We start from the raw sequence: 18,157 nt of genomic DNA, 5'->3' as shown, positions 1-18,157 counted from the left end.
GTCTCTCAAATCGTGTTTATGTCAAACATTGGAATATGCTTATATTTACTGTTCTGTTCCATTTGGAACCATTTTACTAGCCTCACTTGGGAGGGCGACAGGTCCCTCAACCCGAAAGTAGCGGATCAACTGCTTTTTCAAGACCAAGGTCTTAATGCGGTATCAACGTGAAATTGGCTACGACTCAGAACTGGAAGCATTTACACATGCTATTAAACTTTATTAGAGCGAATAGTCCCACAGAAATAAGTTTAAAGCTGTATAACTCCAATAAGCAAACTGAGAAACTTACACCTCAACTGAAACCAGATTTTACTGAAAAGGCGCACTGATTTCAATAGTTATGAGAGCCAAAATTCCATATTCAGAGGCGGTAAACTTTTAATTGCCTCTGATTTATACTAGCGCACTATTTGGATCAGAATGCATCTGAATTAAGTCCCATTTGTTTCAGCTGGATTTATTTCTCAGTCCATTGAGAAATTTTGACAGTATGAGGAGAAATATCCTGAATATAGTTGGCATTTTAATTTAAAACACTTCCAATGTTATTTATACAGTATGGGCCTAATTTTGTCCCACTTGCAATGTCCATGCTGATACATGGTGGCTGAAACATCCAAGGGAGAAAGATTGTGTACACAAACTTGGCTATAGAGCTGGCATCATTGCATCTACCACAACAAGGCACTTTACATGGAACAAATGTTAAAGAATGGTTAGAAGGTTCCTATGGATGAGAACAAGGCAGCTCATTTCTTGATGAGGAGCTTTGGATGGTCCAAGCACAGAACACCACTGCTGGTCCACAGGACAGCTTCCCAGGTAGATTGTGAAAACCACTGAAAATCTGAGTGTATATGTGCTCACACTGAAAGCCCAAAGAGTGTAGGCTTTTAAGGGTGCAGTTCTAACAGGAGCAAGATTCATTGCTGTTGGCTCCTGCTGGCTAAGGCAGAAGGTGAGGGAAGAGATGCTGTACCTATTTTGCTGTGCCAGCTTCAGGCTGCTGCAGCTCAGGGGTCCAAAATTAGACTCCTCTCCAGGAACTGTGTTTGCTTTGATCCATTGCCAGCCCAGCTCTGACCTCGCCCCCAAATCACTCTGAGGACCTACTGCTGGTTACCGCTGCTTGAAATACCACCTTTGGCAAGGGCCTCTGCAGTGGTGCAGCCCACTGCTGGTGAGGCCTGTCAGGAGGACACCTCCTAACCATAGCGAGCAGCACAAACTGGGTTTACTCTGCCCAAATTCTAAATTGTTTGGGTCTCTCAGAGCAGTTACTCCCTTATAAGCCTTCATTCAGCCCAATTTCTTTTTCATCACTTGGGGGAGAGGAACTAGGGGGTGGCAATGCTCTTCAAAGTTTTAGGAAGAGTCTCAACAATTTTAGAGGTGTCAATTAAGTGACTGAGTGACTTTCACTCACTAAAAAGAAAAACTAAGTTACTGATTGAAGTGGCTGGACTCAGCAGCCCAGCTGACATTCAGCATGTGAGAATGTCTCTGTGAATGATACTATACCATGATGTAGGGTAACAAAACACAGTCTGTGTGTGTGTGTGTGTGTGTGTGTGTGTGTGCGTACCTAAGAATGTATTTTTTTTTACAAATAATATATATATATTACACCACTATATATGTATTAAGATCAGAATTTTATGTTTTTAAGACACACGATGAGAACAAATGGAATTAATTTGAGGATGTTTCCTGTGCTCTGTTTTACACAGTATTACTATATATTCTAATCTGTAATACAAGAGGAGCCATTACTATTGTGTTTTGAATTGTGGCTGGTGTTTTTCCTTTTTTGTCTCTCTGACGCCTACTAGCTTTCCCGTTGTGGAAGAGAATATATATATTTATATATTTAAAACTGTGCGTTTTAAGTATATGCATTTTTTCAAGGCTGCTTCTTTGGACCGTGGAAACATTTCCTGTTAATATTTCCATACTGCAGCCAAACAGAGCTTTCAAATGTAGCAGAAAGTGAAACATATAGAGTTTCTGTTTCCTTGTTGCCATATATGATTTTATGCCAGTGGGGCTTTGTTTCTGAATTTTAATAATACTGTGTTTTGCAGTAAAGAGAAACACATTCAATACAAGTCTTAACTTTCACTTTTTACATAAACACAACATATTCAAAACATGCATGTGTGTGTGTGTGTGTGTGTGTGTGTGTGTGTGTTTTGAATAATGGCTCTGCCTGCTCAGATTCCAGTGAAGGCTATGTCAATGGTTGATTATACATGGCAGTGCTATGCTGCCATCTAATGTCTGATCTTACATAGTTCATCACCAGCATAAGTATCTATAACGAAAGCTGCTCAGATGATTTGAGTTACACTCACCTTTGTTTATCCATAGGGTTTGGAAGATTCTGTGGCTAATTTAAACTTACTGCACTCCTCTGAAGGTCAACTCTAGCTTTCTTCTTGAAGACTTGATCAAGAGAATGTCAACTTAATTGACAATGATCACAATTCAAAGTGTTATTGATGTCAGGAATGCTGAACCCTCCAGATTGCTGTTAGGCTCCAACTCCTATCAGCCCCAAGTGGCACGCATGATGGGAGTTGTAGTCCAACAACCTATGCAAGGTCACAGATTCCCCCCTTTCTAATTTGTGTAAACCTGGCAGGGAACGGAATCTCAACAAGATGATTCAGTTATAAAGTTCAAGTCAGCAAACATATCAATCAAAATATGGTTGAAATGAAGAATAGTTAGAGAGCTTTAACTTGACTTTTTGTATAATGCACTTACTAAACATGTTAGCCAGTTTTTCTAGTCCCCTCCAAAGGGGAATGTATTTCACAATATCTCCTCCTATTGCATGGCTAACACAGTATTTTTAAAAATCTTCATAGTCCCAATAACATATGATCTGAGAGCAAATTTCCTTCATACACATAATGACTTCTGGCCCATTCACATTTACAATTTCCCCACCGTAACAAACCATTCCAGTAATCACTGCACCACTAAAAATAAATAAAACATTAAATGGGAATTTTCTATCATTAGTTACTACTGGTTATTAGTTTATCATTTGAGTTCATCGCAATTAAGTTGCTCTTCATCCCACAAGCACCTCTGACCTGCACAGCATACACAAGCTAATCAGGATATATGTTCATGTCCTTCAAATAAATGAGAAAATGGAGATGGCTTTTAAGTTCCTTCTATTGCTGTGCTGATATGAAACCATGCTGAAGGATCCAGATTAAAATAAAAATCAGGACCCTAAAAACCCATGGAATGCATATAATGTAGTGAGCTCCCTGGCCTCACAGTTTTATTTATCTGTGCACTTACCATTGGAATGATTGTGTATGGTAATGAGCCAGAGATGTGCAGTGATGTGAGGAAGGGAAACATCCACTTTTTCCCATTAAAAAAACTGCTGTCATGAACAAAAACAAGGAAGGAAGATTACATCATTTGCCAATCTGTCTTGTATCATTTATTGTTGCTGGAATTCATTCCACTTTTCCCTCCTAAACAAGGAATGCATGAGATCTAGCTTATGGAACCCATAATTAAAGAGAGGAAGAAGACAAGGTAAGGGCCCTTGTGTTACTTTTAAGTTTCACAGAGCCATGTAGGAAGATACCTGCCTTGCAGGACCTACTTTGTACTAGAATCCTGAGATCCACCAACTGGATGAAAGGATTCTGAAAGCCCAGGAACTTGTTTTGAATACTAACTGAACAGATCTCACAGTCTTTACACAGTCCTTTAGCTTGGAGCATAACTAAATGGAATATCAACGGATATCCTCCTGGATCCCTGTTCTACAATTAGTATGTGCCTTTTGTGTGGTCATAGATTCCTTGCAGAAACAGGATACCCATTCATTTAAATGGAACAGAAAGGTATGTACCGCTGAGCAAAATAAGGGGGGTGCTGCACATAAAGAAGTTTATGTGTTTACTAATGGTCCACACAAGGCTTTAGTTCAAATGCTCTTTTTGAATGAGATACGTATTCCTGCAGCATATACATATTTACACAAATGAATCCTTCCGTGTCCTTTTGAATCATTATAGAAACAGGCCATGAAAGAAAATAGGATCTAGTAAACACATAGGATGAAATCTAATGTCTCATGAGTGGAGTTCCCTGAATACCACAGGGCTGCCCTTCCTTCCTTCCTTCCTTCCTTCCTTCCTTCCTTCTCTCTCTCTCTCTCTCTCTCTCTCTCTCTCCCTCTCTCCCTCCCTCCCTCCCTCCCTCCCTCCCTCCCTCTCATGGAGCTCCCAACAGCCCCCAAAATCTGCTCCAAAGGGTCTCCCATAACAGAGCATACAAAGGCCTGCAGGGGGAGCAGAAGGGAAAATCCAGTTGTATGAGTGGAAATCCGTTGTGGTTTGTTTTTGTTTTTTTGGGGGGGGGGCACAATAGGCTCACAGCCATCTATGTAATGCTCGAGGGAGATGTGAAAGACTTTAGGACCACTCTAAACAGCTTGTGTGACTTTGTTCAGTACATCAAATAATGTCAGTAAAATAGGATGTGGGAGTTCTAGGAAACTGGGGAGGACAAGAGGTTTCTAAAAGAATCCATGAATATTATAAACGGTCTCTTTTGACATTTTGTTCCTACATATGCAGAAATTAAATAGCATCTAACAATGTTATTAGCAAAGCTTTCTGAGGACTTTTGATTTACTTCCTAAAGAATTCATCTTGATCTAGTCCAACCAGAAAAGAACATTCTCCTTATAATGCTCTTAAAGTGCAAAACTGGTTTCAAAGAGTGTGTATTTTCCTATAATACATTGCAAAGCATCACATATATCTACAAAGGAATATATAGAGTTGAACAAAAGCTGAATACTCACAGAAAACTATATTTAAGTGAAACAACATTTGCTGAGTTTGTGTGTGTTCCACCTAGCAATAATAAACTAGAATTAAACTCTCCAGGAGTTTTTCTTTTAAATTTCACTGCTGAGAACAAGGCATGGTGAGATATTTGTCCATATTTTCTATAACTTGTTAATGTAGAAAAGGTGGGGAAGGAGACTATACAGGTTGTAAGAAATCCTGTTTACCCAAATGACATTTTAAAGAGTTATTCACAAACTCTTTTTTAAAAGCTGTACTAATGACAAAGCTAAGTGTACTGATTATATCTTGGCCACATATTAGTGGCACATGGTAAATTTGTTTTGTTTTGTTTCTGAGGGGTGGGGGGACACACCAGACAATATCTAAGAACCAGGTAATCTAAGAACTGAAGAACATCCACTGCTGTTGCTCTGCTAGCACCACACTTCTCTTCCTTGCGTTCCCTTCCATGCATAAGGGGAAATCTCATTATGTGAGTGGAACTTCACACATGCGGTGCTGGATTCAACCCACCACTTCCAGATTAGCTTTATACAATATCCATTGCAGCCACTGTGTTGGATCTGGGAGATTCTGGGTTTCTTATTCCCTTTTACAGATTCCCTGACAGCAACGAACCCACTGCCTCCCGGAATTTGTTCCCTGTTTTTAAAATGGAAACAACACTGATCTATCTCATGGGTTGGTATTGGGGGGCGGGGGCGGGATGGGAGAGAGAATTAAATAGGAAATACATAAGACTGTTTCAGCCATTCTTCTCTTGAACAACTGTAATCACACCAGGAGAGAACAAGGTTATGCTTGCTGGTTCTGACCCCCCCGCCATCTACATGTGTGTGTGTGGGGGGGGAGTCTGAAGCAAAGCCCCACCCTATTAGAAGACTGAATGATAAACTAAGGAAGGCTACATTCAAGCAATTAGCAAATGAGTGTTTTGAAATCTAAAAGCAAATTGCAGGTGCTGGGAGTGACTATGGCCCCAGCACAGGAGGCAGACACAAGAGGCAGACTGTGTCCTGTTGCAGTTCTGATTTGGGGTCACAACACCTGCTATTTGCAATTAAAACAAAAGGGAGCTTCCTCACATTGCAATCAGCCGGTGCAGGGGGCCTGATGTAGACTGAGACCACAGCAGGGACACCCCACACCAGGATCCTGCTCCCGATTTGCTCTGCTCATGCAGGCAGTTCACTTTGAGAAGCAATTCACATAATTGCTAATAGCATGACTAACATCACATCTGCTGCTACCCCCAGCTTTACACTGCTGCTCCCATCCCAAAATACTAAGCAGTTTTTATAGGTAGGATAATTCGTCTAACAGTTTATACCAAAAAAGTAATTCCACTGCCTTTTTGCACTGTTCTCTTTTTAAAACATAACTTCTTGGGGGTGGAAGGAGGAACAGCCAGGAAAATATTGGTGTTCTGACAATTTCATTTCATCTTCTCATCAAAACCACTCAAATGTAAATATTAACCAAGTGTAATGCCTAATCCAAACGTTAGAGGGATAAATGTTTGTGCAAGCTCCAATTATGACTCCATCAATCCTTCTGTACAATAATCCTGATTTTTTAAAATATGCAAATACTCCTCTGAGATATATTGCTGCTTTCTGCTTATATATTGTTGAATTCTGATAATTACATTAAGTGCCTACTTATTATATTATATTATATTATATTATATTATATTATATTATATTATATATTATATTATAGTGAATTCACTAATGCCACTCCTTTAGTTAGATTCAATGGTGATGAAACTCTTAAAGTGTTCCTATAAAACCAAAAAAATGAAGCTACAGCCTATGCTATCATTCAATAAACTTTTATATAACAGGCACATCAAACTTCTTTCTGACTCTGGTTAATTAAAAGAAGGCAAAAAGGGTAATGGAAATGAATTTTCACTTTTTTACAAAAGAGTAATTGGGGGAATAATCCTTCAAGCGAAGATAAAGAAGAGAAGGAGCTTGCATACAATATCCACACAGTTTTAGAAATTTGAGTCCACTTAAACATGACAAATAGGGGCTATTACTTAGGAACACAGAATTCCACTTTAATGTAAGTGTACATAATTGCAGCAATTTATGGCTTTGCCTTGAACTTACAGGGGTTTGGGTCTCTCACCATACAACCTGTGCATTTCTATATCACCCAAAGGCTTATGTTATTATTTGCATTGGAGCTTCTAGGGGGAAAAATGTCTGCAGCATTTATGTTTAAATAGTAGCCTTTTTAGTAGTCGTCCTTGTGAAACCATTACACTCTGCTCTTTAATTCTGTATATCTTAAGAAGAAGAAGAAAATGTAAACATCTCTATCTCGGCATGTATAAAATCGGTCAACATATTTTTTATCTTACCAGAGGCCTGAGTTCTGGATGAGTCAGAATGTATCCATTGTTCGTGATTGCGAATGCATATCCATGAATACCTAACTGTAAGGATATAGGAAAGAAAAGAACCTGAATAAATAGGGCCTACAGAGCAGGTAAACTTTTGGAACACAAAGCATCAGGAAGTTCTCTGGCACAGGACCCATCTAAAAAATGTGAACTGCACAGAAATACATTTCAGTAGTGAGTTTTCAGGAAAATTTACTGGTGCTTTGTGCCTTGGCACTTCAAACATGGCCATTATAAGCCTTTAGCAACAAAGCATTTTGCTCAAATTCAAGTGAAGTCCCTTTTATTTAACATGTACAGTGGTACCTCGGGTTACATACGCTTCAAGTTACATACACTTCAGGTTACAGACTCCACTAACCCAGAAATACTACCTCAGGTTAAGAACTTTGCTTCAGGATGAGAACAGAAATTGTGCTCCGGCAGCGCGGAGCAGCAGGAGGCCCCATTAGCTAAAGTGGTGCTTCAGGTTAAGAACAGTTTCAGGTTAAGAACAGACCTCCGAAACGAATTAAGTACTTAACCTGAGGTACCACTGTAGTAAAAAAAAAAATCCCTATAGCTTTGGGGACTTCAGTATATTAGGGGTGGGGATCTCTGGGCAACCTTCTTGGGGGTGTCACATAACAATGATGGGCAGGGCTAGAAGCAAAAGATAAAAGGCAAATTCTACTACTACTACAGTGGTACCTCGGAAGTTGAACAGAATCCGTTCAGGAAGTCAGTTCGACTTCCAAAATGTTCGGAAACCAAGGCACAGCTTCCGATTGGCTGCAGGAAGCTCCTGCAGTCAATCGGAAGCCGTGGAAGCATCGGACATTCGGGTTCCAAAGAAAGTTCGCAAACCAGAACCCTCACTTCCGGGTTGGTGGTGTTCAGGAGCCAAAATGTTTTACACGCAAGGCCTTTGGGATCCAAGGTACGACTGTCCTACTATTATTTTTATTATTGAATTTGTAAACTGCCCTTAATCCACAGATCTGAGGATGGTTTTTTTCTACACACATTTCCACAGCCTGCTCTATCTGCCATCCAGGCAGCAAGAGCATTACCAGAGTTCAAGGACACTCAGGGAGGATGCAAAGAGGGGCTGGTGAGGTGTGTGGCATGGGGACAAACTGAAGGGCCCGACAGAGAGGCTTGGAGAACTGAATTTGGCTCCCGGGCCTGAGGTTCCACATCCCTGCAGGAAGCAACAGAGCTACAATATCCACCTCATAGCATGCATGCATCTCTTCTGTATTTTAGGGGAAATAAACAGATATATACACATCAATCTAACACATTTAGTGCTGCCAGTAGTGGCTGTGGGATGGCTTCCAGGGCACAGTGGGGCTCTTGGCCCTTCTTTTCCTCCTCTAGCCACACCTCTCTCTCTTGGCCCCATCCCTTTAAACTAAAACACATATTGATCAGTATGGCAACCCACTATTGTCAAATGTTAGTATTTCACTCATTGCCTTTTTATTTATTTATTGAGCCAGCAGTATAACTTGGACTTCACCTAATCCACTACCCTATACACACTCATCTGGGAGTAAGTCCTACTGAACTCACTGGGGCTTACTTCTGAAGAGACACATATGATGGAATAGGTAAAAGGTAAAAGTAAAATTATTATATGATGGATTTCCCTGTCACAAGTAGACACTTATCACTTATAGAATCCCATGCCAGGAAAAAGTGCAAGAAGATGCTTAAGAGGGCTCTACTTGCCACCAAATCTCCACGACCATCCTTAGAATCTATGGAAGCAAGTCTTGTTTATTTTAGTTTCTGTGGTTCCTTTGGATGAGAAAGCCCCCCAAATACAGTCTTCCCAGAAACCGGCACAGCTGTCACTGACAGAGCTTATGACTGAGCTCAATGTGAAATCTCAATTGTTGTGCTTTGTGAGAAATCCAGCTGTCTTGCTAAATTAAAATGAGGGAAGGAGTTTCAAATATGCCTGCTCAGGGCTCCTCAGATTTTTAAATTAAAATATCCTGGATTGGGCTATGATGCTTACCATTTACACCCCAGGGTTTTGGCAGGGCAAACGTTACCCCTTCTCCAGTTCTACTGGCAGCAGAACTTTGGCTTTACAGAAGGGAAGAGAAAAATGAAGCATCCCTGCTTCCTTTACTGAGCAATAGGATTTATCAGAAAGGAGGAACCTAAAACGTAATTATCAAGTGCAGAAGATGTGCTGCTCTTTATTTTCCATGGAAAATGGAAGCTGTTGTTTTAAACTTATTGGAGATAAGGAAAAACCTTGATTTGGTTTAAACCACTTCAGTACTGAAAGACAACAGGAGACTCTGGTAATTGGACCTAGGCACCTTACTGTCTGTGATCAAGAGAGTAAAAAAATAGTAGATGGACATAATACTATATGCATAAAAAGGGACTATTTCCAATTCAGAGGCTCATACAATTTCCACTTTCAAACCTCAGAGATATATTGGAAGTAATCTGAGAGCAATGTAGTGTTGTATTAGGCCTGAAAGTACATGCATAATCAAATTTAGCACTGCACTTATTTCAATAGCAATCCTACCCCTTTTGACAATGCTTCTGTTACACAGCTGACTGCCCTCATTGATTGCAATAAATGTATCTTCAAATCACTGATGTCTAGTCATTAAAATGTCCCCTAGTGGAAAAACCCCGCTGCTGATAGCTTTGGCAGATGTTCTGTACAACACAGCTTTACCGCTGGGAAGGCAGATCAAATACAGAAATAGTTTTAAACCTGCTGGGTTGGGTTTGTGTGTGTTTTGCAGTGCATAATACAACTTATTTCTAAAATTGCCCAAATCATCTCTTAATCAATTGTGACTGTTCTCAAGACATTCTCTAGCTTAAAGGTCACATTACTTTATATGAAAGGCCACTCTCTTCAGATAAGGTTCATTCTAAAGTAAAGATCAATCTTATATACCACCAGGGAAATGGTGGGATGGATCCAGTGAAGCATAAACAGGTTTCTGCTTACAAAATAGGGCTTTTCTCTCCTCTCCATCCCATCGCTTTCCCATTTCTCCCATGGCCCTGAAAAGCTGCTCTTGAAGGTCAGGGAAATGGTGCGCTATGGGGCATGAGGGACTATAGTTGAAGAGGGAATCAGCATAATTCAAGAGCCACAGCTTTGATGGTACAAAGAGGTTGACAGCTGACCTGCCCTTGAACAGCCCTCATCGCGTGTGTGCACTTGTACTTGCACACACACACACACACACAGAGAGAGAGAGAATTATCAACTGAGGTCATTTCTAATACAATGTGGTGCATAATCAGGTACAGATTGCTTTGAAGAAAATGGCTAAGGACAATGAAAAGGGACTCCAGTCCAGTGCACTTCAAACTGGTACTGTACTTTTTTGGCTATATTGGATATTTTGGATATTATCAACTATATTGCACAAGGTACATTGGCAGACTTAAAATTGTGATGCAAGAATTTACTATTACTGCCAAAGCCCTGTCCTTATTTAGCTACTGTTTGAACCCAAACTAGTAATGTGCTGCCTTAGACCTTACTATTCACCTCAGCAAACCTTGAAGATACCAAATCACATATGAGAATTTCTCCTCAAGACTGCTTTGTAGCTAATTCAGAACCTTGGGCAATAATTGTAATTGCATACCCAAATTGTAACTCCAGTAAGATAGATAGCCACAAATCTTACATTGTTTAATGTGTTTGAGAAACTCAAGCTTTTTTTTGGAATCTATGAAGAAGTGCTTAAGTCAACAATTAATATCTCTCTCTCTCTCTCTCTCTCTCTCTCTCTTTCTCTCTCATTCTGTGTGTGTGTGTGCGTGTGCGCGCACGCGCGCGCATGTGGGCATTGCTGTATTGTCCTCTTGTATATTTGTCTATAGTTTTACAAGCAAAGGAGTGCATTAGTTGCATAGCAACCACTTGAATCTAAAATTCTCATTTGCCCAATATCTTATGTCATTCTTGAAGCTTGGCTAAGCAAGAGGAAGTCAGTGATATATTGTGCAGCCTGCAGTGTGGAATGTGGGAGAGGAAAAGCCACACATAGGCTTGTGTGGGTTATAATAGGCCACAACTTTATTGGCTATAGCTCACTGAGTTTTGGCGTGGCATGGGATGGCATCTAGTTATCAGGCAGCTGTTGGTGGAAGTTGCATGACTTGCAGGCCAACCACTGTGTGCACTGATACCATGATCCTATCATACAGCCTGGAATGCAGTATGTGTGCTACCTCCCTGAGGCCTTGAAGCACCACCCAGGATCCCTTAAGGGGATCTCCCTGAGGGAAGAGAGGTGCTCATCCCTGCTCTGGATTCAACCCAATGCCTCTCCACCTGCAATAATGAGTTGTGGTGAAATATAAAATAATGAACAACAACCATCAGAACACAAATGTTGCTACGAGGAAGGTCAAAGACCCACACCAGTTGTGAATGTGTGCGAAATTCCTTCCCAGCCCTGTCAACTAACCTTCCTTCATAGCAAACTTAAGTATCTTTCCTAAGAGTTTTCCCTACAGTCTGCTGCCTGGTTTTGCTTCCTAAGCTCCACTGGCAGCACTGGTTGTTCCTGAGCAGTGGTAGCCACACAACTGGGCAGTGCCCTACAGCGGAAGCAGCACTAAAAGGATTTGGTTCTGCTTCGCTCTTACATCCACGTGGTGCAGCAAATTGATGTTTCCAGAAAGCGAGGTCTGGGGCTTGTAAGTTATTATTATGATCATGCAGGAGCTTGAGGAATATGCTTAGCAAAGTTTTGAAGAGTTTCTTAAAAATAATAACACACTTCTTTTTAAAGGATTTGGAAAATGTAGCCATTTCTGAAAAAGGGATAGTACATTACTGAGTAATATCTAAGGTATTAAGAGATCTGGGATTCCATTTTGGGGGGAATGATCTGTGAAGAAAGCTTACCTAGACTGGCTTTATTATACATAAGAAGCACACCGAATAAATAATTTGTTTAATAATATGGGTTGGATCCCCCTCTAGTGCTACACCCGTTGAAGAAATGATAGCACTGACAATATTCTGCAAATAACAGAAGGCTCAGTACCATGATTTATAGCATGAACACATCTTGGAATGGTGTGCAACACTTGGAGCAATGCCTGTCAAATGTTGTACAAGGCCTTGTGAAAGAGATTGCACAAGAACTTGCGCTACAGAACCACACAGTTGGATTTCACTTCTCTTTGCTTGCACAATGGTTGTGTGTTACATTAAGAAAAGCCCCTTCCCTTGCAGAAGACGCTGCTCGTTTGCAGAAAAGCATATCCGGATTCAATAGATATTTTGTAGCATATAAATGTAATTTACTTCTAATTCAATACAATGAACTGGTAATCAAAATGTTATTTACCTTGTATTTTGGAATAGTCTTTAGAAGTTCTTTCACTGGAACATCTGTGCCGACAACTCCCAAAAGAATGCCTTTCGATCTCTATTTTAAAAGATAGTTTGGAAAAAATGCAGATTAGTTGGAACAAACAATTACAGTTAGAGCACAGTAATTCAGTCAATAAGTATTTCCCATATGGATTAAAACTGCACTGAGCACTGCCGATAACTAGCTAATTCTTCCAACTATTTGACAAGGTATTATGGGTGGCTGCAGCTAATCTGGCTGAATATGCACACAAACAAAATCAATAGATGTCTTTTTCCCCCTACCCTAGAAATAAAATCAAAGGTTGTGTGCAAAGTTGCAGCTGATAAGGATGCTTTCAATTAAACACACTGACTGAGGAAGCCCCATCCAGACAAAATATGGCATAGAAAAATGCAATTTATCTTCTGTTTCAAATAGCTTGCGAAGCCCAGGAGGCAAGAATTAAATGTGAAGGGCAAAGTAAATGCAAATATAAAATGTAAATAGATTTTTAAAAACCAAGATCCCTATTATAGAAATATAGTAGAAATATTTCTGGATATATACACTAGCACTAGTCTAAGAAAAGAATAATTACAGACATTTGCTCCAATCAGAAAAACCACAGTGACAGCAAAAGCACACATGTTTGTGTCTGTGTGCACAGATGTACAGTATCTTATGCACAAACATGTGCACATGTTGTTGCAGGGAATTTATATGGTAAAATTGGTTACAGGTGCACACGTGTTACCTTTTTCCTACCTGTGATCTATTCCACCTTGAACAGTAGGCTGCTGTGCGCCCAATACAATAGTGTGGCAAATCTGAACAATTCAGGGAAAGATTGGGGTGCTTAGAGCCTATTGAAACCAATAGCTTCCAGGCATAAATAAAAAAATATTTAGCTTTACCTGGATTGCATCCTATTTGATGTCCAAAAAAGCCCAACTATGCTAAACAGTATTTAAAACCTTGATATTTGTATTTTTAATGTGTGCTTCTTCTTAAAAAAGGACAAGGCGTTTTATTTCAAGAACCACTGAAAGTTTACTTTTCAGTTCTTTGCTGCTAAGTATGTTGTATGCATTTATTTTAACACCAAGTACACATTTATGGGGAAAAGGTAGAGGATACCAACAGTCGAGAAATGCATAGCTTCATCAAGACGTTCACATTTGTGCTGATTTTGTAGCACATGGCTGGTGTATGGCGTGAGTACTTACAGTCTCATTTTGCTTACTAAATACTGGCATGGCAACAGTGGTCATCAAAACCAATCCCTGATCGTCTGCAAGCTACATTTAAAAAATAAGAAGAGATATTAATACAGAGCAATATGAGATGGGACCATTATCAAATCATAGCTATGAAAGCATCCAAAGAAGTTATCTTCTGATTAATGGAAATGATGTTTAAGAGCCCATTGCAACCTGCATTGCATTGCTTTTTAGTGCATCTGAGTGAGGCTCAGTCCAAATCATGTGCCTATCGGAAGGTGTTGTTGAAATCATCTTTCATTTAAAGAAAGAGAAATCTATTACTGTAATCTTTTACTCATCTGTTGGATATGTATTGAATATTTTTGTATTCAGACAAATCTCCCTTAATTTTCTTTACATTTCCACTTCTCGTGGGATCCAATTTACAACTTTTTGCAGGACGAACACTCTGATGGTAGTAGATGACAGTAGCCTTTGGGCTAATACCTACACTCCACTGGGCTGCTTCTTACATGGCTTTCATGCCAGCTTGGTAAGAAGTGAGTTGAGAGCTTATGGCTCTCAGCCATAGTCATTTCCACAATCTCCGATGCATTGCAGCTATGTTAGAGATCATGTACGACAATGCTGCTGACCTCCGTGAACTCCTGGCTCACAGACTGCATATAGCTCATGCAAACACAGATGACAGGCAAATTCCCTGTTAGCGAAAAAACAGTGCTATTCGGTGGCTGAGCCAGTCTTCTACCTCCTGCTTTCCCATGGTCTAATTCAGCCCCAGCATTGGGAAGCAATCAAATTCTATGTTGTCACCAAACATATGGCAACCACATATTAAGATTGTGACTAGAAAAACGGGGACATATTTTCCCCCACCCCCGGTAGATTTGTGATGGACAATTTTGACTGTTTGCGAAACTGTTCCTGGAAGAATATAAAACTAAGTCTTTATATGATTCCTCATATCTCAAAGTTCATATCTCCAAGTTTTTTACCTGTAAAGCTGGTATAATGTGGTTTTGCCAGTCAGTGGGAGTTGAGGCATTAATAGTTAATATACGATAGCCTTTCATGTATTCTTATGAACAAAGTACACATATAAAGAATTGCTTTATATGGATTACTACTCAATATACTATTTATTTAGAAAGCACATTAAGTGGCAGATTAACACGGTGACAGGATATACAGAATTAAGTCACACACACATACATGCACTAAATTGTGGTTGGGGGCAAGCATATGTTTGGAATTTTTTAAAAAAATTATCTCTGGATCTTCCCTCCCACACAATTCCCACACATCCCTCAATCCCCTCTAGCCAGGGGATGTTGAAACGTTCCCTCCCAGCCAGAGAGACGTCACTTGTAGGAGCACAACAATGGGTCCAGACAGTATGGCTGAGGTTTCCAGGGTGTAATGCCAGGAAGCATGTGGGTTATGCACTCAGGTGTGTGCCCACAGTGTCCTGGAGCACAGCACTTTTGGTGGATGCAGAGTTTTGCCATCTTACAAATGTATATTGGCATGGATAGTTTACAGATACAAAGAGCTTTCAAAACACGCTGCCATTTCCCCAGGGAGAAACAATTGTTCAAGCAGTCCACTGCCACTGAGAGAATGCCACACCTCAAAGTATTTTAGAAAGTCAAGAGCAAAACACCAAACATTTAGCAGAATGTATATTTAGCTAAAGCACCTGATTGACAGGTAGGGATTGAATAGAAGTTATGGGCTGACTCCAGAATTAAGCATCTATAATGGGGCTGGTGGAACTGATTTCTCCACTCCTCCTCCCTGTGAAATAGGGTGCACTGTGGCATGGGGAGGGCTGAGGGGGAAGGAAGGATCCTGAAAAACTGGGCAAAAGTGTATTTCACAAGCAGAGCTCCCACTCTCTGGGGTTGCCTTTGCCTGATGGGGGGGGGGAATCACCCATCTGCCCATGCTGCAGCCTATCCATTCAGCAGGGTCCCCCAAACCTTGATGGACCATTTTTGAGGAGGCTGCAATGCAGAGGAGAAAGCAGGCACGTCTGCTGCTGCCAGCATTGTTATGTACGCTTAATTCTGAATCCAACTATTCACTTTTGAAATTCTTTCATAGCCATTTTATTAAATGGATCTTTGATATAATTAGGCAAAAAACAAGGCCAAGACATGATGGAAGCTGGAGGGTGTTGTTTTCTCTTTGAAGGTGGTGAACCACCCAAGAAATGTTGTTCTTGGACAGTCAACAAATGCCTAAACAAACAAATGCTTTAATTGGTATGTTCCACTGGAATCCATAGGAATTCTGTTATCGTGAAATAATGTAATCATAAGCACGTGTAAGTTTAAATCTAAAATAAAATACTTTTTAAAGGTAATAAACCAAGTGGAAATTAGCTAGCTTCTGAAGACAAGAGTCTTAACGTAGTTAGTAAAGGAGTCCCATGGGTTCAAACAACATATTTATTAATAATTTGTATAAACAGAGAAGTAGGACAAAATGTTAAATGGTTAATGCATCAGATTGAATGTTTTTACAGCTGCCAAATATCACTATTTTCTGAACTGGAAAGCACATTGTGAAAGGAATGCCCAACATGAACGAAACTGTTCAGACATTATGCATTTGCTTTTTAAGTTATAAAATGGTTACTTTCTGTTTAAAGGTTGTTCTTGCCAGGGATGCAAAATATCATGGAAAATACAAACTCAAGAAACTGAAACTTAAGAGTGGGAAGGAAGAAGAAACCTAGTTAATATAGGAAACAGAAATGTAGTGAACTATATTGCCTTTCCGGCTGGCTTATAGTGTTGGAAGGTAGTTTGAGATTAGTGTATAGAAATGAAGCTGGCAAGCATACAAAAAGAGTGAAGAAGAGCAAGAAATCAGAAGTAGCAGCCAGGACAGATAATACTGCAGAGAAGGTTATGGGAACTGTAATCCAACAACATCTGGAGGGCACCAGGTTGGCGGAGGCGGGTGTCAGGGCCGGATTTAGGTTTGATGAGGCCCTAAGCTACTGAAGGTAATGGGGCCCTTTATATGTCCAGCTGTCCTTTGTCAACAACAAATTGTCGCTGTTTTTTGTTGAATATATGCTATAGGGTAATTTATGGACCTAATAGGTATCTAAAGCCATTTGCACCTAACAAAATATGTATTTCCTCAAAGTAATTGTTGAACTGAAATACAATTAAGAAGTATATTAATAGTGAAATACTTTTAACTCCACCGCCCCCAAGAGAGTGGGTCCCTAAGCTATAGCTTGTTTAGCTTATACATAAATCCAGCACTGGTTGGTGTAGATTATGTTGCAAACAGAATCCCCCTTGCATCAGGCAGGGTACCCCTCCACCTAGTTGTGCCAGCCTCTGCTTGGGGAGTGCTGCCTATACAGAATTCTCAATTCCACCAGCCCAATGTGTAAGTGGGCAGAAGTGTCACTGGCAGTATTCAGGCTAGCGAAGTGATATACCTGCCTCCTTCCAGTCTTCCACCTCAGCCAGCATGAGCTGAAGGACTGCCGCTCCATTAAGACACACTGTTCTCCAGCCCCAGAGGTTGGCTGCAGCCTTAGATGCCCTTGAGTTATCTCAGACAAAGTTAACTTAGGCCTTTAAGGACAGGAACTGAGACGTGCTTCTCCATGTCAACTATGAATACGATGGCTTCCAGGGAAGCAGAAAAACTTTCAGAAAATCAGTGAGGTAACATGTCCATCTTCCACAACACTTTGCTGCTGATTTCAAGAGGCATTCCATTCCTATCCTTTATACCTGGTCAACAGAAGATGCTTCAAGCATCTGAAAAAAAGTAGTCTCTAGTCCACAGTAAGTTATATATTGCTCCATAAATCTGTTAGTCTTTAAGATACCATAAGGTTAACATGGTTGCCTTTCTGAAACGTTCCAGCTTAACTTTAATTGTTATGTTAGGGAAAACATTAACATATTATGTAAGAAGTGGGAAGCCACAAAGCAGAAGCAATTGAAATTAAAAAAACAGAGCAAGTCTTCCAGACATTGCATCAAGCTTTCTGAATGTTTCTCTTTACATAAATGGGTGAGCAGAGCTGAGTCACTTTTCCTAATGGAACTTGTTAACTTATGAGTTGGTGACCAAATCAGAGAATTTCCTCCCAAAGATTAATGTAATATAAAATTTAGCCATCCTTGACATTGCTATATATTCCTGGCCTATTAATTCTATTCTTCCTAGAAGTTATTGTACAATATAGCTGAAGGTGTTTAATAAGCTAGTTCTAGACAGGATTATAATAAAGTAGAAGAGCAAACCAAGTGCAAAGTT

General features: G+C 40.1%; 1 protein-coding gene across 3 annotated transcripts in view; it reads right to left on the bottom strand.

Annotated features, from left to right (window-relative positions):
* The window catches only part of CACNA2D3 (calcium voltage-gated channel auxiliary subunit alpha2delta 3), a 486,071-nt gene that overhangs the window by 126,314 nt on the left and 341,600 nt on the right, over positions 1-18,157 (bottom strand). For all 3 annotated transcript variants that reach the window (XM_053377842.1, XM_053377843.1, XM_053377844.1), the window contains 3 exons: positions 13,862-13,933; positions 12,627-12,707; positions 7,237-7,311 (listed from right to left, as the gene is read on the bottom strand). In XM_053377842.1, coding sequence (XP_053233817.1) covers positions 7,237-7,311; positions 12,627-12,707; positions 13,862-13,933 — 228 coding nt within the window. The remainder of the gene's footprint in view (positions 1-7,236; positions 7,312-12,626; positions 12,708-13,861; positions 13,934-18,157) is intronic.

The sequence above is a fragment of the Podarcis raffonei genome, chromosome 2, assembly GCF_027172205.1.
Source record: "Podarcis raffonei isolate rPodRaf1 chromosome 2, rPodRaf1.pri, whole genome shotgun sequence".
Taxonomy (NCBI): Eukaryota; Metazoa; Chordata; class Lepidosauria; order Squamata; family Lacertidae; genus Podarcis; species Podarcis raffonei.
The sequence above is the reverse complement of the archived record's forward strand: the minus strand, read 5'-3'. Positions and strand labels throughout refer to the sequence as shown.